Below are 22,500 nucleotides of genomic sequence, written 5' to 3' on the forward strand. Positions count from 1 at the left end.
CAAAACTGAAGAGAATAGTTCATGAAAAGTTTGAGGCTGCCATTTACAATGGTGACAGAAGTTCTGTTGAGAGGTAAATAAACCACTGTAATAATTTTATAGTAAGAAATGATAACGATTTACTAGCTGCACTCAGTCAGCGAACCGAAGAACAAAAAATGTGTGAAAAGGAATTTCAGGTTGACATCAGAGCAGAACTCTTGCAGAAGACGATGTTACTTCCAACTGCTTGAATATTGCAAAAAAAAGTGCTTGAAATTGAAAGTGTCATCTCAGATCGCAGATTGTGAGCAGCTGGCATCTTTATCCCATCACCAGCAAAAAATACTGAGTGACAACACAGCATGATACCAACAGTAATAGATAGAAAATAACTGTAATGACAACCTTTGGGGAATAAAAATACATTTTGCAGGTTAAATTTGATTTCAGGTCAAATTTTATCAACCTAGGTTGAAATTGCAAGGAGTAAACTTTAACTTAAAGGTAATTTAATTTGTTCGTTTACTTTGAGACAATGATGGGTCAACTGGCTGACTTCCTGACTGACTGTCACATGGTTATCTCTTAGATTCAGTGCTTTGCAGTGTGCCAGCTGCATGTAGGCAGATTTTGTAGGTTTGGCACACCATGAAATTGTTGGCAGGTCTAAAACACAGGTTGCATGCCACAGGTCACTTGTTGCAGGTCGTTGTTTTACCTTTTGGAAAGTAACCCTAACCCTCAATTTGGCTATTACCCTAGGCCTTGGTTTTTAGGCCTAGGGTTGGCCAAATTGACGGTTTTGGGTTACTTTCAAAAAGGTAAAACAATGACCTGCAACGAGTGACCTGTGATTTAAACCCGCTGTGAAATTGTTCATTTCATACATGTAGCTAATATACTCTCTTTATAGGTTTTTCAAGATTTTCCCATTGCTTGGTCAACATCAAGTTGGGTTGGAAAAATATGCAAAATACTTATGCTCCCAGGTATGTTTCATATCTTGGTATCCAGGAACTACAACCTTCGACAAATCTCATGGGTAAAGCAGAAACAAAGTCTATTGGTCCTCGCCTCTTCCGCATATCAAGCTTGATAATGTGGTGGAAAATACTGTGTAACCCTTTGGCCGTTTCTAAACCAACAGTGGACTTGGGAGTTGGGGAAAAACAGGGAGAAATTCTCATGCCTAAATACCAATGAAATATTTCTAACACCAGGTTAAAACATTTGACCTGTCTTAGACTGATCTGAGACACTTTCAAAAATAGACAGTGAAAATTTAATTGATTATTATATAATGTGAAAGTTTAGTCAACATGAATGATTTTAATTTCGCAAAAATCACAGTAGCCAAAAGACTGGAGAAGAATTTGTGTTTGGAATGTCTTAAGAACTCTTTTGACATCTTTGATTTAATCGCTCATGCGTATGACTCAAATGAAGTTGGAAGGCATAATGTGCATGAACTAGTGGATCAAGAACTTTATGCACAGTAAAGATGAGTACTTGTAATGTAAAAGGATAGGATCACCTAAACTGGTCACTTTCAAACTTGACGCTGCCCAAGGGCAAAATTAACAGTCCAGCATGAACTACTGTTATGTGACTTTGTGGTATTACCATGAAGTCATCAATGATATTACAGACTTAACTGATTAGAGTGTAATGTGAAGTGCTAAGTATATTACAGTACTGTGTGTACATAAAAACAAAGGAGAACAAATTAAAATGATCCGGCCAAGCATAAATCCTGACTGAAACTTACATGTATCTACAATCTTGTATAAAACTTGTTAGGAAAATGTGACACACCACAGTGACTATAAAATGATCATTTCCTATAAATTTGCCTGTGCATTTTAGGCTAAATACTTGGCAATCATGTAGGTGCACAAAGATGATTTAGCAGGAGTTTTTGTTGGAAATGAATTCAGGTAGCAAAGAGTAGACACTTGTTGTAGGTAATGACCTTGAGGTCTGAGACATTTTTTTCAAGTTTTTAGCTGAATTAAATTACAGATAGCTGCCCACTGCCAGATGAATCTTGACAGTGCTGTTGAAGTCAAGGAATCTGGTGAGTTTAAAGCATGGTGAATTTTATTTAACAGCAAAACAACTAACAGTAAAATTTGCAGATGATGTATTTCACTGAGATTGAGAAATAAACATTCACGGGGAGAGAGATAGTGAGCAGAAGTATATGCTGAAGGCATATAAAAATCTATTAATGTAAAGGCAAGAATTTTTAAAAACAATAAAAGCAAGCAAAGACAAGAAAAAGCTGCATCAGACAAATCGCATCAGACAAGATAATACATGTACATGTACATTGAGGCATTTCATTCATTGAAATGTATTATTATATGGCTTGTGTTTGTAGCCTATATAACACGCGCTCTGATTGGCTAATTGTGACTGAATTGTAGAGCATTATTCTCCCGTAATGCCCAGGGGCCGATTATGGGCTTGCAAAAACAAAGCAAAAGGTGATTTAAAAGCCATATAATAAACTACTTACTAACCGAGCTACAGTAGCTCAAGCCATACTGGGGAAGATTGGCCCTCGGTTGCCACGACCTTGGGCCAATATTCCCCAGTATGGCCCTCGTTCTCAGTTAGTAAGAAGTTATTATTACATAAACAAGGAAATCTATCTTGTTTTCTACACTTCTTTAAAACAGTAAAATTCTGACTGAGATCCTAAGTTAGGATTAACCAGTACCTCTCACAGAAATGTTTGCCAATAAAAGAAAAGGAGTTCTTGTGTTCCTCAATGCATTATAAATTTGACATTAGTGCCAGCATGTACAGTAAAGCCAACATTGCATTGCACAGGTTACATCTAAATTGGTAGTAAGTTACCTGACAAGTGTATAGAAGGTCTGCACTCGGAGGCCTATTCTTTGAATGGGAGAATTATGACACAAACATGATCAGGTCCACTGGCTTAGGTCAGAGAAAGCTTTCTCACCTTAGTTTATGGTTTTCCCTTAGTAAACACACAAGAAACATGCAATCAGATAATTTGCAGGACACAGTGAAATGATCATGAACATACAGTGTACTATTTTTGTCAGTTTTATTAGTAGTTAATGCTTTGGTGTGCAATAAAAGACAATACACACAACTTGGGCGTAAACGAGGGGCAGGGAATGTGCTGGCAAGGCACGGATAATACCCACCGCCAGTATGGACCACCGGATGAGGGGCCTCGGCAACTAGCCGAGGGGGTGCCTCATGCCTGTATTGCAAGGCAGGCATAGTTGCTGGCATAATGTCCTGGGGCCAAGTTAACTCAGTCCAGCAGAGTAACAATATGCCCCCTCCCTAACGGGGCTTCAGCACAGGGCTGAAGGGTGCCGCAGGCAGCAATTCCCCGCCCATATTTTATTAAGGAGAACTATTGAATAGGTTACAGAAGCTCATAAGGAAAAAATAAAATAAAATACAAGAGAACCAGAAAGAAAAATGGGCGGGAGGGAGGGATTAAATTGCTCAACGGAAAAAACAGAACTAGTTGAGCTGTGGAAATGTCAAACTGAGAAGGCTCACATGGCGGGATGAATGAAATAGCCAAATAAGGTAGTCACGTGATGGGGAGTCACGCTCTCCTCCCAGGCGCTGCCCAGTATTTGCTTACCAGCATTAACATCTATTTTATTCTAAAATATCATTATTAGTAGTTTTAGTAGTTGAAGTAATAGCAGTGGTCAGGTGGTGGTGCTGCTGCTGCCAGTGTAGCATCGTAGTCATACTGGTGCTACAGTATTTCACTGCAGCTTTTTTTGTCAAGTTTTGACAGTACAGTGACTGTAGAAATCAGTGCTGTACCTTGAACATGTTATGAATGTTATTCTACTTTTTTTTCATTCGTAAATTAATTAATTTTGCTTTCAGACCGACATGCCAATGTGGTGTTTGCTAACACATTGACATTGCTGTTTGAGAACATTGCAAGAATAGTGGAAGAACATCAGCCTTTTGTAGAAACATATTATGGTTAGTTTCTCTATTCCACACTATTGTTGTGTTCTACTGCGATCGACCATTTATGCTGGTTTGGTTGGTGAAATATTTTTCCACATTCACTGTGGAAAAAAAAAACTTTTTATTCTTAATTATTTTAATTTAATTAAATAGTGTTATTTGAAGCAGGTTAAAACATTTGAAAAAAGTGTGTCTTGCAACCACTGTTAGGTGTATTTTTTGGTGGATTTTTAAAAATCCAACTGTTGTCCACCCTGCGTTTTTCATCAAGTTAACATTATAGACAAGTTTTGTCACCAGAATGGCTTTGGAAGAGTTGCCTTGCCTTAATTAAAAAGGTTGAAATAAAGATAACATCATCATCAACCAACAAGGATAATTTGATACCCTCGATCCAATATTAATACAGCATGGCCGAAAATACATTTTGGTGTCTGTACTTCAACTCTTTCCACTTCTGCACAGGTTTTAGTGGGATAACTTTCATGTGATTTACCTTTTAGGACCTGGGAAAATGTTTATTCTGCTGCAACCAATACAGGTTTGTGATTATTGCATTGTTTGAAGTACATTATACTTTTAATGGAAGGAAAACTTGGTCATGCCTCACTCTTTCATCATGGTAGGTTTACTGTTTTGCGGATGTAATTTTATCATAATATTATTTGTGTATATCAATATTTATTTTCAGGCTGAGTGTGACAAGCAGGCAAATCAAGTGGTGGACCAGTTTATCAAAAAGCGACAGTTCAAAGAAAAGGTAGATGTACAGTAAGGCTTTTTTTCACCATTAATTTTTACGCCACAGTATGCCAACTTTCGTTACTAAAATCAAGTAATAATTTCAGAATTTTTCGTTGGGACAGTTACAGTAACTGGAATAATAACTTACCACTCTTTGTTAATTCTGTAGTTTAAATCAGTGCAGAGCAGTCAGACGTTCAAAGGGTCCTCTGCTACTATGGAAAGGTATGAAACTGGTACTTGCAGCAAGATACACATTATGGAGTATTTTTGCCTCAGTCCATAATTACATCCAAACCAGAACAAAACAAGGCTTCACTCTCTCTGCTGTTAACCACACAAATATTATTTATGCCAATCCCCAAAGCTTAATCCTATAGCTACAAACCCCATTTTCTTAACAAGAAGAAAGATGCATGGCATGCTAAAATTCTTGTAAAATGACAAGGTTTTGTATATCACACAATCACATAAGAAGTGAGTGCTTCACTGATAGCAGACCCAACAAAAATATATGTAATTGTTCCTCTCAGCTTTATAGAAGTGCTCAGGTCACTTGCCCCATAATACCAACCTATGGTAGTGTGTAAGAAACAATTTCGATATTATGCCAGTGAAAAGGACAGTAGATTAAATCTGGTGATAAAATTCAAGAATCCTTGATGCTTTTGTGATTAATTTTGTTACTGTACACATGCACTGGTTCAATACAAAGTGTAAATTCCGCTTACTCTAGATATGACCCAAGAGAACTTGATGTGGTTTTGAGAGAAGTTGTTGTCATGAATGCAAGGGCAGAAATGTATTTAAAGTTTATTGAGAAAAGGATAATGGTAAGATATGACATTCTTAGCATCTGTAGTCCTAAATTAATACAGTTACACCAAGTGTAATATTAAGGTATTGGCAAAGGTATCTGGTGCTCAGCAAGGTGGTCAGTGGTCCTTTGATATTTGAGCATGCCGAGAATATGTACCTTACCATGTTTAAGTGGTGGGTTTATAACCATTGCAGAGCTTCCTTGGATTGTTTGTTTTATCTCTCCTTCCACCTTCTACCTCTTCCTCCTGTCATGCAATGTGATGTGTGCATGGATGACTTTGCAGAATTCTCACGGTTTCTTGCCGCAGGTGCATTTTACTGTTGAGGGGTGGAAATGCACAGTCACAGCTGAGTTCCCTGGGTCTCTCACGCTGCACCCATCACTTACTCAGCTTGAAATGGTTGCCAACATGCTTGACCATGGGCTGAAAAAATAACCTGAATACTTTTTTCAGGATGATATAGAGAATATACCAGAAGAGGAAAAAAATGAAGGTAACTCAAATATTTTTTTCTTAAAACTCTTACCGGTATTTGATGGCTTGAATATGTAGTTGTGTTACACCACAAAACATTTTACTATCATCTGTAATGTTTGGTATGGAACATAAATTTTGTAACAATAGAACACTTAAATTGTAAATGCTCTGATAATTATTACCAGTATTATAATAATTTGTAAGTTGATTGTTGAAAATTCCACTGTTAACTACAAATCTTTGTCCAAGAAACCATGGGAATTCAGGACAAGGTGATATCCAACTGTGATCTCGGCAGAAAAATGCAGGTAAATTGTTTTTTCTGACCCTCAAGGTCTGACAAGCTACTGGTCATCAAAAACTCCTGTCATCAGGAAGTCATTTTAACTCTCAGGCCAGACAAATAACTAGATTTTAGTTATTAAACGAATGAGAATATTACTATTTTTACCCAAGTACAAATGTATGTGCTGAGCATTTTTCTCAGCTTGGATGATTGTTGTTGCTGCAGTGAGTGAGCCAAAGGTGCAAGGATAATATGGTTAGGCACAAATGGAGGAATTAAAATGTGTGGTATGATCATTTGAGCTCGCTCTGTTTTTCATTTCAGATTGCAGATACCGGTAGTTTCACTGTCACGCAACAAAAAAATTCATCAGTAAATTTCAAATGTTCAAATTGAAAAATGCCAAGAAGCAATGGAATGTTGTAGGAAACAAATCTTTTAACCACTTCTCCAATTCTCATGTCTATGCAGTACATCGCTTCTGAATTATTTGTTGAAGCATTTCACACAAATCTATACAGGAGGCAGTGTGGCCCAGTGGTTAGGGCGCTTGCCTTGAGATCCGGAGATCCCTGGTTCAAGACCCACTCTGACCACTCGCTGAATTTGTTCCTGGTAGTCCCTGGTTCAACTTCCCAGCTGCACTTGTATATAGCCAGCTGGTTTGCCTCTGGCCAGTTGGGATTCTTAACAGTTGTAGTTGTTGTGTTCTGTTGTTTTGTTGATTGTTTCATTGGCCCTGAAAAGCCCCTATGGGGAGCGGTCAGTTAAGTATGTATTGTATTGTATTTGTATGGAGACACCATGTGGTCCACCAATATGGTGTGTATAATGAACACATTTCCTAATGTACTTGAAAGGCTCAAACTGCTAAGATTCATAGGGATAGACATTTTTTTTACCAAATACATGTAGCTTTGTATTATGATGGCATGCAAAGGTGACTATTCGGAAATTCAAAATGCTGTATTTTCAAAACAAGAGACGTCACAGAACTGGAAAGTTGCAAAAACATTTATTTCTAGGTCATCTTCAACCCCCTTTCGATAAAAATTGATAAGACCTTGCGATTTTGATTTTAGACTTTGTTGACGTTAAAAAATTTCTTTCCTCTTTTTCAAGGAGGTTTGGGGGTCCAGTTTTGGGGTCCATCCTTGCTCAAGACCTAGTAAAATCTCCCTTCAATTCCACGCATGAACCATTGTTATATTACCGAAAGCGTAATTGAACATCTCCCTTCCCCTCGGCAGCATTTCTACCATTAAGGTAAACTAGTATCATTGTGTCATGATGACGTGACATGATCCCTTTGTTTTCTTCACAGATTAGCGTCATAAGGATTAGCAAAAATGTCAATAATTGACTATTTAAATGGCAGCCATTGTAATAATCAATGATATTAAATTGATTGTTTTGTGTTCAAAGTTCTTAGCTGTTTTTCCATTGAATATTCTACCTGAACAAGACACTAAGAGTTAATTTGAATAAAAGTAAAAATGGGGGACATTTTTGTATATGTGCGCAGGCAAAACTATGAACTTTATTGTAACATGTATTTTCATTGGCATGTCATCACCAATATTTCTTTCCCAGTACTGTACTTCTAATGAAACAATGCTTGAACTTAATGTTTTTCAGGAACTGATAGGAAATTACATTTATATGGAGGAGTATTTTATGAGGGAGACTGTAATGAAGGTGAGCTTTCCTGGTGTCCGTCATTTACTCAGAGGTTAATGCTAATATAGTTCCTTTCCTTTCCTTTCCCAAAATGACTTTCTCCGTTATGGCTTTATTAGTGGCTTGATACTGCTTGATAGCTCATTGTGGTAGGGCATTGCATCAAACTTACAGGTTATTTTGAAGTTAGGCTTTTTCATTGCTGTTCATGTTGACTTAAGAATTGGAGTCAGGTAGATGCTTTCTGACGTTTATCACCGGTATTTCTAGTCACAAGCCTTGACAAACTAGAGTATAAAAGTAACAGGATGCTTAGTGAAGCTGACAGCATACATCCCATAATTCATTTGTAATCCTGAACATCTCTCAACTTTGGTCACTTGCTGCATAAGCAAAAAGTGTGGTTGAGTAGTTTAATTTCTAGTCAGCCATAAAGGGTTTCCCGTTGATGAATGAAATTGTCTGGTATTAGATAAAGTAAAATCTATGAGTGTGACCCAGAGGCAAAGGGAAAACCTTTGAAACATTGACTTGACAGTCTATTAAATCATTCTGTCTACTATGCTAGATTGCCAGAGGCAGGGGGGACTCCCATATAAAAAGGATGGGGGTGCTTTGTTGGAAATTGTTGGAAGAACCCTTAGGAGGTACCAAGATTCTGTCTTGTGGGCGTGGCATGCAATTTATTTCACCCCTAAGAGGTACCAAATTATGGGTTTTAATTCGACAAAATTGAAAAATTGTTGATTATCAAATGTCTCCTGTCATGATTTTTTGGCACAATACCCTAAAAGGTACCGCTTAAGGTCCCACTGAGGACCTTTTGAGGCTGAACACCCTAAGAGCTACCAAAACCACTTTTTTAACCCCTAAAAAGTACAATATGCCACCCCGTCCTTTTAATATGGGAGTCGTCCCCCCCCCCCCCCCGGGTAGATCGCTTGTTGGTATCCCCTAGTTAACTTCTTGGCTTACTGGTACTTTTTAATAGCCAACTGCTCACACACACTGTGCTTCCTGTCAAAGAGATTTCTTGAAAATTCCGTTATTTTTATAATTTGGTAATTTTTTGTTTCTTTTATTGTTCCAGAAGGTTCCCTCAAGGAGCGTGAATAATAATTATGCTGATTTCTCGATTTGTTCTGTTTGGTCAACAGGCTGTCAAAATGGATGTTTCAGAGGGAGGGGATGATGAAGCTGTCACATCAAGCATGGTTGATGATGTGTTCTTTATTGTACAGAAGGCTGTCAGGTGACAAACTCCACTGAAAGCCCTTTGTCAATCCAGAGGAATGACGCATTCCTTTCAGGCATTATTCTTTTCCTTTCCTTTCCTCGCTGTTTTGTTGTGGTCAAGATATGTATTACGGAGAAGGGTTGGGGCATTGGTGAAAGTTCTTGTTTTCCATGGAAGTGGTCCAAATTAGAATCCCACACTCGGTCATTTGCGGGTTGAGTTTTTTGGTTCTCTGGTTTTGTTCTGCTCTATTTTTGCTTACATTCTCCCCAATTATTAGTAAAGTGCTTATATTCAACGAGATAAGATTGAGACTTCAATAAAGTGATTATTATTACAACTTATGTTAATTGTTGTTGTTGATTTAGGCGTGCGCTGTCGAGCTCCAGTGTTGACGGAACCTGTGCAATGCTTAATCATGCTTGGTAATACTGTCTCTGTTTTGTTGTTAATTAAATCTTATTGTATTTAAGGGCAAGTGTAACTAAACTTGATCGCACAAATCAAAAGAAAGGTCTGCAAAATTCCCGGATCCAGAGCAGAATTTAGGTATTCACTCAAGTTCATGTCCAGAAATGTATATCTTATCCGGTTAACATCAAATTCAGATTGTGGAAACAGCCCAAACCCAGTGTAACTTAAGGCCTAAGGTAAACATAAGTATGGGCCTTAAAGGAAACCTCCACTAAAACAAGGAAAATAACTTTAAACCACGGAACGCAATGTTTACAATCACAATAATTTTGATTGCTCTTCCTTTTTCCAATGAAAGCGTTTGTATCCGAAACAAATGAATTTCAAAATAAACGCTTGTTTAGGTTTTCAAATTCAGTCCCGTGCGCTGCCATCTTGAATAGTTGTGACGTGTCACGGTTACCATATTGTGTCAAAGCAAAAGCTCTTTGCGTGAAAAGAATGAGGACAACCGTGAGACGTCACAATTATTCAAGATGGCAGCGCCAGGGAAATTTGAAAGTGAAAATACACTGATTCAAAATTTCATTTTTTTTTTTTTTCGATACAAATAATTCTTTAAAAAAAATTGTCGAACAAATTTGATTGCAAAGGTTTAAAATTACTCACTTGTCGGAGTGGAGGTTGCCTTTATGGGGAGCACTTGGCAGTTATGCAGGGGTGATGACAGAAAGACCCTGTGCAAGTTGAAAATGCAAGTGTTCCAATACTTTTTACTATAATTTGTAGTAACTGAAAGTATTTGGTTCGACTTCTCTTAGGAACAGTAAACACATTTCTATTTTCTAAAGAAACTGTGGTGCTGAGTCGGTGGGAGAGTGAAACAGGAAAATTTGGTTTTATCTTCCTTCTTCAGAGCGAATGAAGGGCTAACGCTCGAAACGTCAGCTTTCCAAGTCGTTCACGGTGGTAGTTCGACCTTTATCAACACGTTTGATAAAACCAAATTTCCCTGTTCCTCGTACGAACACTCAGGTTTGTATTCGAGTCATCAGTGATGACTGGAATGCCTTCTTTACAAATAAAAATGTTTGCAGAAGGAAGGAGTCGAACTCCTGGAAGATTTATTTACTTGGCCACTGGGACTTCACAAACATACCTCGTATGTTTCGCCTTCCATCGTAAGGGTCGCTTTCTTTCCTTTTGTAACTTTGAGTATACACTCTTTTCTTTACCCGTAGTGCTCTTCTGTCGTCCGATTATCGCGATGTTTTGACTTCGAGGTTGAAGGCTGGTTTTCCATCTGGCAGGTAAAAACGTGCATCAGTTCTTCCTTTTTGCGGATTCTTTTTATCCTCAGTGTCACAGTCTGTGCAGGTGCGGAATTACAGTAACCTACGATCAGGCGTTCTTAAATTCTTTATAGAGCGCGCGAAAACTATACTTTTTGCGCCCGCTGTTTAAGAAAAGAAGGCCTGATCGCAGGTTAGTTTGGAATCAGTAATGATGTTATCATTGTGAGTCAATCCTTTCAGCTTTTCACATAGTTTCACTAATTTACCTCCTTTTTCAGTCTTGATATCGCCGGAATGTTTCAAGGCAAGATTCAAGTTGGTTATTCATCAACTGCGGAGAATACAGCCGCTAAGAAGGCTTTTCTTGTAAGTATCAGAAGTCACAGTAAATATGGTATCGCTCATCGACATTTCCACAACAATGTGAAAAGTCGAATACCATTTGCGGTAGTTTTGATTTTTTTTAATCAACAACAGCAACCACGACAGTGGCAACAGCAATTTTGTTATAAACATGTATATATTTACGAAATAGAGATATGTCCATCCGGACATAGCTATAAGCTCATCAAGGCGGTTAGGTACTAACAGACTTCAAAAAAGTATGGTGCCTGGTAAATATGCCATACACTTTACATTACACACAGGCTCCCCAAGCTGAAAATACGTGGTGGATGCGACAGTTTGTGTATATAGAGAATTGTATGGGAAAATCACCGATCGTGAAAAAATTGTGTAAATAACTATCTCATTTGAAATAAAGTTTTCCTACCTCAAATGTGTGACGAACTTGTCTCTTTTGCCGAGTTTCGAGCCATTCTGACACCGTTTAGTGAAGTCATCCGGAAGGCCGTCACTGAAATAATAGGAAGGCCGGTAACTCCATCCATCGCTGGCCAGACTTCACTCCACAAATCGTTTTCTCCTCAACAGGGAAAGTCCCGAATCGCAATAAAAACAACAGTTCCATAAAGCCCAATAAATTTCACTCCAAATACGTGTGTTTCGGCGGCCGAAAGACTCGTGACGAACGAGAACTTTGCCTTAAAATTCACCTCTTCGGCTTTCCTCAGAGGCTTCTGACCGAGCAGTCAACGTTTCACCCTCAACTCTGATTGGTCCATTTGAATTTGACCGCGCGCTGGCAACACGACTGTTGTTGACTGCCCGGTCACAAGTCAACAACGGTCGTGTTGCCAGCGCGCGGTCCGTTGTTGACTGCCCGGTCGATTTTAAGGCAAAATTTTCGTTCGTCACGAGTCTTTCGGCCGCCGAAACACACGTATTTGGAGTGAAATTTATTGGGCTTTATGGAACTGTTGTTTTTATTGCGATTCGGGACTTTTCCTGTTGAGGAGAAAACGATTTGTGGAGTGAGGTCTGGCCGGCGATGGATGGAGTTACCGGCCTTCCTATTATTTCAGTAACGGCCTTCGGGATAACTTCGCTGCACGGCGTAAGAATGGCTCGAAACTCGGCAAAAGAGACAAGTTCGTCACACATTTGAGGTAGGAAAACTATATTTCAAATGAGATAGTTATTTACACAATTTTTTTACGATCGGTGATTTTCCCATACAATTCTCTATATTCACAAACTGTCGCATACACCACGTATTTTCAGCTTCGGGAGCCTGTACATTACATATATGAAATTTGTTGGTTTATTATAATATGATTTAATAGTTAAATGTTTTAATCTTGTGAATGCATGATTGAAGCTGTTGTGAGGTAAGAGTTTTCCGTTCGCAGGATATTAGTAAGCAATTAATTTGTGTATCAAGTTCCTATATTTTCAACAATAATTGTTTATCTCCTCTTAGGTTACACTGAACAACCTTGAGGTTAGCAGCGATAATATTCAGAAGCTCAAGAAAGATCTGGAGGTATAAATAATAGGCCACGTGCTATTTTTATGACTTTCGAAATCATTTCTTTAGCTTAAAACTTGCGTTAGAGTCTCATATTTCTGACTTCCTTTTGCAGGTTGAGTGTGAGAGAAAACTTGCTTTTACAGAACCTTCCAAACTGAAATTAGAGGTGCGTCTTACTTGCATCGAGCCCCGAAACTCTTGAAATAGTTTCTAATAATCGAGGATGGAGCTATTTCCAATTGAGTGTTAAAAAATTTAACTTTGAAAGTTGCAATTCACTCTGACTAAGGGCTAACACTCGAAACGTCAGCTTTGAAATTTCTCTACGGTGATTTCTCTTCCACCTGATAAACCCATTTCTGTGGTTCACTCTCCTAAAGACGCAGCACCAGTGTTTCTTTAGAAACCAAACCCCTTTATCCATTTAAAGTGCTGCGTCCGTTGTGATTCTTTGGCGAATCCGCACGAAAGAGGCGAATAATCAAATTAAAATTATCATAACTGAGTGAAGTACAATATTCCGGGTGAGTTCAGTCTTGAGAAGAACTCTTTACGTAGGATGTTTCGACAAACGGAACGAAAGTCATCTTTAGATTCGATTATGGATTATGCAAATTAGTTTTTTCTTCTTTAGAACCGTTCTGTTCGCCTTATAATGAATAGCTTAATAACCTCGACCGTTCAGTCGTTACAGCAAAATCTCAAACCTCTGCCAAGCTTTATTGACCTCGCTGTCGCGCGGTCAATGCGGCAAGCTCTCAGTTTGGGATTTTGCTGTGACGACCTCACTCTCGGGTATTAAGTAGTTATTAACAATTTCTCCCAAAGGCAGGTAGGCGTACAAGAGAACACGAGTTCCCTACTAGGTAAACCACCTAACCCTTCCCCGCTGTAAAAAAGATAACCCATGCCCTAGAACCCTAATATAAAATGAGAAGAGCGATCAAAAAGAAAAATATATCAGAAAATAAACTATTAAGTACAAAGTGTAAAAGTATATGACCCCTGGGTTCAAATCATTTACAAGATTAAAATTACTCAATCATAACGCAAAAGACGTACCTGAAAACGGTGCTTACCGCGGAACATTGTAAGCGAGTAAGTTACTGTATAACTGATTTCCATTCAACGTCTGATTGGCCGTTTTTACACGAGAAGGCGAACGATTGTCTGGACGGACAAATGGTCTGATGTGAAAACGACAAAGTCGTCTGAAATTTGTCCGTCTACACGAACAAGTCGACCTAAATCCGACCTAAATTCGCGTTAGACGAACAACTCGACAAATTAACCACCACGCGGAAATGGAACTGGTATGGAAGGGACTGTTTTATGAGAGGTTTCAACATGGTAACCAAGCCATATCTAGTGCTATTCTTCATGCTTTCAAACTTATCCAGTTTGTGGGTCCATTGTCCGTGTTTTATGAATTTACATTGCACAACACTAGCGGAATTGGTCGTCTTGAATTCACATTAGTCGCCCAAACCATAGGACGATTTGTTCGTCTTTTAGTGTGAAAACGGCCATTTCGATCGGCGGAGAATGAGGAGCGAAATTTTAGATCCAATTAAATAATCCCAGGAGTGATCGGTGCGTAAATTCTCCTCACAAATGCAATGAAATGTTAGTCAGATAGGTATTGAGAATAAAGAATATTATCATTTTAAGAGGTCTTGTTCTCATGACCGCCTAACAAAGAAATCTGTGGTACTAGTTAGGAGAATGAACGTTTCGATCGTGGGAATGAAGGGTTAACTTTGCAGAATCCAGAAAATGCGAAACTTTATAAGAAATTCCTTATCAGCTGTTGCTCATAATACATAGATAAAATCACTTTTTTGTCTTCCTTTTCAGAGCTGCCTTGCGGACTTGATGAACACCTCAAATATCTTCAAAGATCTACTTCAAGTTAGTGGTTTTTCGTTTTTGGTTAATATTTTAGTCCAGCTATAGTTATTCAGCGTTATCTCAAAAAATAAAATTAAGGATTCTTCTCTTCCGCTTAAACTTAGTTGATCTTAATCTCTCAGGACCCATCTCCGCGATGGTAAGCATTTCATACTCGCCGCAGAGTTGATTTTTATTCCTATCCAAAGGTCACTGATAATTTCATACATAGATACGTAGTGACCAGGTGCCCGTTTCTCGAAAGTCCCGAAAACTTTTCGGGCCCAAAAAGCCATTTGTGAACCTGCCAACCGCTTGTTTTGGAAAGCCAATCTCTTAACATGTTTTCAAGGTAGCAAAAAGCAAACTGACTGTGAAATTTGACGACTTAAATCCTCTCTGTTCTTGAGATACAGAGGGAATTGTGACACCCGAAAATGGCCCGTACAGTTTCGGGATTTTCGAGAAACAGGCCCCAGTCCAAGGCCAATGAAACCACAAAACAGAACAACGACTTTTTAACAATCTTTACCAGCCGGAGGCAAACCATGCAGTTGGCTGTTTACAAGTGCAGCTGAGAAATTGAACCAGGGACTTACCTGGGTCAACTTCAACGAGTGGTCAAGGCAAATGCCCTCACCACTGGGCCGCACTGCCTACGCATGCGTTACCTTGCCACTATAGGGGCTTTACCATCTATTATGTTAACGATATCAAGAAAATTTTCGAATGTAATGAGCAAAGTAAAAACAGTGTATATGCACGGTTTTTCTTACATCAATTCTTTTCGCGGTACTGCCTTAAAATCACCAAATTCTGTTTAACAAACAACAGCATGCGCACAGCAGCTTAGTAGAAATTCAGTTCTATTTCCTAGCATCCTTTGCTGTCCCTCCCAAGTCAGATTCAGCAAAATAGTCTGGCTGCTTTGTAGAAATTGAGCGAATTGACATATTCGCGAATAAAGTGCTACTTCCAACTTCCAACCCGAAGTGTGGACATCCCGTGGCCACGCATTTTTGCCTGCTTTGTAAATTTCTAGAGTTATTTATAGGGTGGAATTTATCAACTGTGCTCTACGGCTGTTATACCAAGATTAAAACCACTGATAGATGGCTTTAACTCAACCAGCCACAACATATCCGAGGTGGGTATTGCTTTCTAATGAAATTATCTAAAGTAAACAACTTAAATTGTTATACAGCTGAATTTTTTCCCCCAACAGCGGGCGCTCTCATTGGTTACTTCAAGGTCACATGACATCTAACTATAAAGCTGTTTCCCGCCAAAAGTCTCTGAGCGGGCAACAGTGCAAAATCTATGACTTGAGATTCTCGGGAAACAAAATAAACTGTTTCCTCGGTACCAATTATTAAGTGTTTAGTGGTGTCTCGAAACAAGCGTTCCCGCACTGACCCATTCTGGCCGCGCGAAGTCGGTACGAGAGCATGTTTTCTTCTTTGCTTCGTTTGCACCTCAATTTCCCTGCGGCCACAATGACGGAAATCTCTTCGGAGTACTTCCTTTTGAACGGGAACGGTTGCTTCTTACTTTTTTCGGTCTTTTTTCAACGCTTTGCTCAAGATCCTTGTTCTTTCTTTCCTGATGGTATGGAAAATTCGATTTAATTTTTTGGGCAGGAGGAGTTTGCATTTTACGAAGTTAATGACCCCTTTGTGCAGAACTTTATCACAAGTTTGGATTCAATGCTGACTTCTTTTAAGGTGGGAAGTTTTCTCTGTTTGCAAAAAAAAAATGAGCTTGGCCCGATTATTTGGGCTGGCTGCCGTTCTGTTAGAATAGCGTTGGCAGATCAGCAGCTCTCTTGGATAGTGCATATTTTCACTTAAATCAAGAGACGAAATTAGGGGTATTTTTATACTTGATTGTAAATTCGAAAAGAATTTCCTATAATAATTATCCTAAGACACGAATGTCGAATTGCAGTAGTGAACATTAGCTAGAAATAAATTCGAAGAACAGCTCCGGGGTGCAAGTGTGGTGGTAGTATTTTATTTATTGCGTTCGACGAAGGGAAACGCATCCTAATCGTGTCATTCCGGTCGGGTATCGATCGTGATGCCATACGATTTCAGCGTTTGCACGCCACCCTGGACTGGGTAGCTGGCTGGCCTACATGCCCTCGATCTCGTGTAAAAAGGGTGCGGCTTGTCCAAGGGAAAACACAGATTCCCGTTTGTCCGCCGAACTTTAAATCATGTTGGATAGGGTTAATACCTGGGTGGTTGACCGTCCGGTGATACCCCAGTACACTTTATGGAGTTACGCTGCTTGGCTATTCAGCAAGAAAGTCAACTGATATCCCACAAAACTCTTATTATATTTTAAGACATGTATTCTATACTGAATTGTTTAATATAATTACAGTCGAACCTGTATATAACGGCCCAAGCTGTATTAAGCGGCCACCCTCCACTAAGCGACCAGTTTTCAAAGTCCCGATTTTTCGCTCATACAAACGCTGTATTTGTTACCTGTATTAGGCGGCCACCTCTATTGAGCGGCCACGGCCACACTGTGGCAGTCCCATGTTTGTCTTTCTTTATTATTTTACCTGTATTAAGCGGCCACCCTTGAATCAATCCATCATCATTGTAAAGAAATGACATGTACAAAGCTACTGCAAGCTGAAGAGAAATTGGATACTACGTTACGAAGTAGCCAATTGCGCCGCGAATTAGACAACCAAATTGCAAACTTTAAAATGAACTTCCCAACTTCTACCGGATCTTACTTCGACTTCACGGAATGAGCCCGAGGTTCGTGAGATTGTAAACAAGTGGTTTGAGGATTCAGCACCATTCAAAATAACGCCGTAGTTACAATTTCAAGGAAGGGTTACGTTTTCTCAAACGTTGGCCGTGTAGCACTTATATTTCAACAGACTTAACTATTATAGACTGTAATGTGAAGTGCTAGTTTTCTACCCATATGAACCGTGTGAGCGTTAGCCCTACTGATGGAAATGGGCCCACACAAGGACAGAGAAAAACTCTGACCAGGGTGGGAATTGATCCCACGACCTTCGGGTTAGATCACCGCTCTCTACCGACTGAGCTACAGGGTCAGACGGGAGCAGGTTGTGGCAATTTGAGATGGTTCATGTGGGTAGAAAACTAGCCCTTACACTCTATAATAGTTAAGTCCGTAGTTACAATTTACCGAGAAAGACAAATGTAAATAAGTCGATCGGTTTGTACACCTTACAGAGAGTTGGCGAGAACCGACTACAGCATTAAAGAATGTTAACTGCGGATGGCTTTTTGCACGGAGTTTTGTAAACAATTGAGGCCAAGTATGAAGCGGTAACAACTTTGAAATGACGGAATGAGATATTTTGTTGTGAACTGTAAGTAGTAGAAAAACAGTGCTGTGTACCGTACAAGAGTAGACGACAATTTATTGCACAGTACTTTTACACAATGTTACGTATACTATAAGTTGGCAACTTTGTTTAAAGTATTGATCTCTTGAAAAAAGTGTCGATTGTCCTATTGTTTCCTTGCGTGGTGTGTTTTTTATGATACGCCATTAAAATCGACATTAGACCACGCCCAGTGAGTATTTTTAGTGATCCTTTATTAAGCGGCCAGTTCCTCAAGTCTCGAGAGTGGCTGTTATATACAGGTTTGACTGTATTAGAAACAAGATAACTGTCACAATGCTTATAGCTTGATACCTTCATTACTGAACAATAACTAGAAATAGGGACAAAACGATTCTCCCCTTCAAATGCCTAATCGATGACAAAAGTGGAATCGTACTTCTTTAACTTTTTGTTTGAATTTGATTGATAATTGAAGTAAATTGTTTTTCAGGGACCACTGACTCCTGCCAATTACGACTCATTGGTTAGTATGGCAGCCACGGAGATAACCAATCAGTTGGAGACATCAGTCATGAAAGCTTCATTCAACAGAGTAAGTTTAAATTTTTCATAATCTTTGTTTTCGATTTCTCTTGGTATATAATCATTGTTTTTTATTTCTCTTGGGACATGAAGATGTCCCAAGAGAAATCGAAAACAATGATTATGCAAAAATAACGCACAAACAGCGGTGACAAACATCAGATGTAAACGCATCCTTTTTAAAAGTATCTTTTACTTGACGTTTCGTATGCTCCTGCATACATCTTCAGAAGTGACCGTTAATAAAAAAATGGAGTTGTAATATACAGGATTACTAACTAATTTACTATTAACTATTAAGTAACAATAGAGGGGACAAAAACTAATTAAGACACAGCTTTTCGCTGCTAACATATTCATTTAAGGTGGGCTTTAAATCTTTGATCAACAGTGTCTCTTTTATTTTACAGTGAGTGTCGGATCGCCCTAAAATGTCAAAATTAATGATCCCATTTTAAACTGTGACCAGTTGATGTAACATGGTCTGCAAGAGCCAACGTATGATGACCATTGATTAATACTTTAAAATGCTCAGTTTTTCTGTCATGCAATCGTCTTGTAGTTTTTCCGATATAAAAATCATTGCAGTCCCAACAGGCAGCTATAGAACATTTCAAAAAGGATGCGTTTATATCTGATGTTTGTCACTGCTGTTTGTGTGTTATTTCTGATCTAACTGAGATAGCCAAAGAAAAGGAGTATTTACGAAATGATTATGCAAAACTGTGGGGGAGGGGGGGGGAGGGGGTAAACAAGATGTATTATGGGATTTGAGAAAGTAGAGAATACTGGTATGCTCTCCAGTATGGCGTTTTTGCACCATGTGATCGCCAGCTGCAAATGGTCCATTTGTCTTATCTGATCTGATCTGATCTGATCTGATCTGAAGCCTTTATTTCCATCTCGGAACATAGGCACTGACAAAGTCTCTCCAGTCCCCTCTGTCCCTGGACGGATGTTCGAGCTGGTGCCATGAGAGACCTCTCGAATGGATGGTGTGGTCTGTCTCTCCTCCAGCTGTTACACGGTCTCCCTCTCCGTCTACTTCCCTGTGGGTTCCAACTGAGGGCTTGTCGAGCAATGCAGTCCTTCGATCTCCTCTTATGATAATGTAATATTGGCGCAGATGTGGGGCTTAACGAGATCAAGAAAAAGATTGGTCAAATGTTGAAGTTCATTGAGGCGACCTGTGACTTAATCATTTCAGCGTCTCCTGTAGCATAAATTATCCCTACGTAAAATACATTAGTGTTATTAGAAAGATTTAGCATTACATTTACGTGAAACGGGAAGCGTGGGCTTGTCGCGTTTCACGTTTCACGTAAAATAGAGAGAAGATTGTGACTTTAGCTTCCCGTGACCCACGGCAACTCGAGTATTTAATTACTAAAAAACCAAACCTCGGAGTCTTTTTAAACATTGTTTGTAGAAAAAGACGCTATATAAAATGGAAATCCTTACCCGTCAATTTTTGAGAGTTTCGATGAAGTTGTTTTGTCGGTCAACAGAGAGTCAAAGTGAGTTCATGAAGAAAATTGCGGCAAGGAATCAGTTACGAACTGTCTATAACCATGAAACCTATTTTTTTTCCTCCTTTGACATACTGGAAAATGGTTTTGGATACTTTTTTTCCGCAAACAACTTCTTATGTTGAAGAAAAACAAGAAGAAAATTTCACGTATACGGCAAACGCGAAAATGCCTACTTTCACGTAGAAACGGCAAACGTAGGAAGTTGCGGGAAAGTCATGGTCATTGATAGTTTAGGCCGCGAATGGAAAGAAACACTGTAGAGAGATTTAGCTTCGCGTTCACGGCAAAAGGCAAACGCCAGAATAACTTATTTGAGCTAATTTTTTGCTTGTTGGCTTCACTGAGATTCTGATCGGTATTCCCGAAAAGGGACACCAGCAATCAAAAAAAAAAATTTGCGTAAGCATTTTTTTCGATTTCTCTTGGGACATCTTCATGTCTCAAGAGAAATCGAAAACAATAACTAGAAGAGGTGTATTGTGGGAATTGAGAAAGTTAAGAATGGTAGGTAAATCTCTTTTCTGTCAAGAAACCCAACTGGAATTTGACAACGGACTGCCCAGCTTAAGAGCAAGCTGTTCTTTCATATGCTGCGAATGCTAAGCCAAGAGATTAACCAAGGAAAGTTGGGCGGTGAAGGAATGCCAAAGCCGAGTGGTGTTTCACTAAGAAGGTAAAAATGGAATGTGTAAACTACCACCAAAGAAACAAGTGGTGTGGATGAGAGGTGGCATGGAACGGGAAAGTAGCGACAGACTTGGATTGTTCCCTTACTTTTCCTGCTGTAACAACAATCCGGCGCCCATTCCCGGGTTGCTCGAAGCATGGTTAGCGCTAACCGGCGTTAAAGACCATGGAAACTTAGATACCTCTTAAGGACGGTGCCTACTAATTCAAAGGTATTTTTGCCCCGATTTGTGATTATGCAGGAAAGGTAGATCTGAACAAGTGTTATTGAAATCCAAAAAGAAAATTGGAGGTAACCACTCATTTTTCAAAGATAATTCATGAACAATATTTGTAAAAAGCTCTAAAATACAAAGCAATGTATGGCGTTCTTTCTCAAATTGAAGCTCAATTATATCTAGAGAATGCTTGGTTAACCCCAATTTTTTTTTTTTGGATACCAAGAGTACTTACGAAGATCTACTTTCTCTGTATAGTTTAAAACCGCGCTAAAATATCCCTGCATTAAGAAGGATCGGCGATAGGAAATGCGAGTATCTGGAGATGCGCGGAACGTATGCGCAGTAACAGTAGTAGGCACCGTCCTTAACCAACGGTTAGCGCTAACCAGGCTTCGAGCAACCGGCCCCAGATGTGGACGTGTGGAGTGACGATGCTGCTAGATCTAACAGTGCCTTGGGAAGGGATTTTTGGAAATGCAGAAGACCGGAAGTACAAGCTGGAGTCCAGAGTATTGCCACCTTACTGTTGGTTGTTGGGATTGTTAGTGGTGAACTGGTTAGTGTGACGCGGAATCAGTTTGGATTTATCGCGAGAGAGTTGAAGACATTGGTAGCTGCCCTACAACAGGCAGCCGAGAAAGCTGGTTGATGCGTGACGATAATGCATGGTTGGGCTGACAATATTTGGCCACTTGTTCTTATTAATTGCCCGGTCAGACTCAACGCTTTTGATGCCTCAGTAGGGAGGGGGGCTGTCATATATTATGCATGCAGAATGCAGCTGAGAAGGGGCCGAAACTGGCTGCGATAGTTCCTCTTAATGACTTCTTATGCAGGATCCAGATTTGGAGTTGTTGGTTGGGCAGCAGTGAGGTGTTGTAGTACTTTTCAATTTAGGGTACGAATGCTAGAGTATATGTTACATGCAAAAATGCTGTAGTATACATTTTGGAGAACTTCGAGTAAGTCCAGTTTTTTTTCATTTTCAGTTAGGTGGTCTTCAGTTTGACAAAGAGTTGCGTTCGTTGGTTGGTTATTTGACGGCTGTTACACAATGGACAATTAGAGACAAGTTTGCACGATTGACGCAGATTGCCACCATTCTTAATTTAGAGAAGGTAAAAAGACATTATATTCCCCGTAAACGTTGCGCCCCGGGAAGTCGAGAACGCAAAGGCAAAAAAATACCAGAGAACGCGATTACTTTTGTCCTCATTTTGTTTTTTAAAGACTTTCTTGTTTACACTGCGCAAAACTGATACAAATTTTACCAACCTCAAACTGACGGATTGAAAGTTGAGTGAACGTTGGAGTGCGCATGGTCGGACCGCTCAGAGCGCTGGGATGCGGTGCGTGTGCGTTGCTCACTACAACACGTATCCCGTGGATCTAATGCGTGACGCCCACGCCTGCAATAATAAAGGTAAAAGCCATAGA

The 22,500-nt window shown here is 39.4% G+C and overlaps 1 protein-coding gene across 2 annotated transcripts in view; it reads left to right on the forward strand.

Moving 5' to 3' along the window:
• Positions 1 to 22,500, forward strand: part of LOC138019205 (conserved oligomeric Golgi complex subunit 4-like) — a 38,932-nt gene that overhangs the window by 15,400 nt on the left and 1,032 nt on the right. Inside the window, exons 7-28 of one of the 2 annotated variants that reach the window (XM_068865912.1) lie at positions 1 to 73; positions 896 to 971; positions 2,005 to 2,059; positions 3,883 to 3,984; positions 4,476 to 4,513; positions 4,664 to 4,732; positions 4,886 to 4,941; positions 5,453 to 5,549; positions 5,994 to 6,033; positions 6,267 to 6,325; positions 7,942 to 8,001; positions 9,141 to 9,235; positions 9,589 to 9,645; positions 10,876 to 10,944; positions 11,208 to 11,295; positions 12,752 to 12,814; positions 12,915 to 12,968; positions 14,660 to 14,713; positions 15,747 to 15,839; positions 16,333 to 16,416; positions 18,532 to 18,633; positions 22,053 to 22,181. The exon at positions 1 to 73 is cut by the window's left edge and continues 45 nt beyond it. In XM_068865912.1, coding sequence (XP_068722013.1) covers positions 1 to 73; positions 896 to 971; positions 2,005 to 2,059; positions 3,883 to 3,984; positions 4,476 to 4,513; positions 4,664 to 4,732; positions 4,886 to 4,941; positions 5,453 to 5,549; positions 5,994 to 6,033; positions 6,267 to 6,325; positions 7,942 to 8,001; positions 9,141 to 9,235; positions 9,589 to 9,645; positions 10,876 to 10,944; positions 11,208 to 11,295; positions 12,752 to 12,814; positions 12,915 to 12,968; positions 14,660 to 14,713; positions 15,747 to 15,839; positions 16,333 to 16,416; positions 18,532 to 18,633; positions 22,053 to 22,181 — 1,613 coding nt within the window. The remainder of the gene's footprint in view (positions 74 to 895; positions 972 to 2,004; positions 2,060 to 3,882; positions 3,985 to 4,475; positions 4,514 to 4,663; positions 4,733 to 4,885; positions 4,942 to 5,452; positions 5,550 to 5,993; positions 6,034 to 6,266; positions 6,326 to 7,941; positions 8,002 to 9,140; positions 9,236 to 9,588; positions 9,646 to 10,875; positions 10,945 to 11,207; positions 11,296 to 12,751; positions 12,815 to 12,914; positions 12,969 to 14,659; positions 14,714 to 15,746; positions 15,840 to 16,332; positions 16,417 to 18,531; positions 18,634 to 22,052; positions 22,182 to 22,500) is intronic. The other variant, XM_068865913.1, reaches the window with a different exon arrangement.

This window comes from Montipora capricornis, chromosome 10 (genome assembly GCF_036669925.1).
Source record: "Montipora capricornis isolate CH-2021 chromosome 10, ASM3666992v2, whole genome shotgun sequence".
In the NCBI taxonomy this organism is placed as follows: domain Eukaryota; kingdom Metazoa; phylum Cnidaria; class Anthozoa; order Scleractinia; family Acroporidae; genus Montipora; species Montipora capricornis.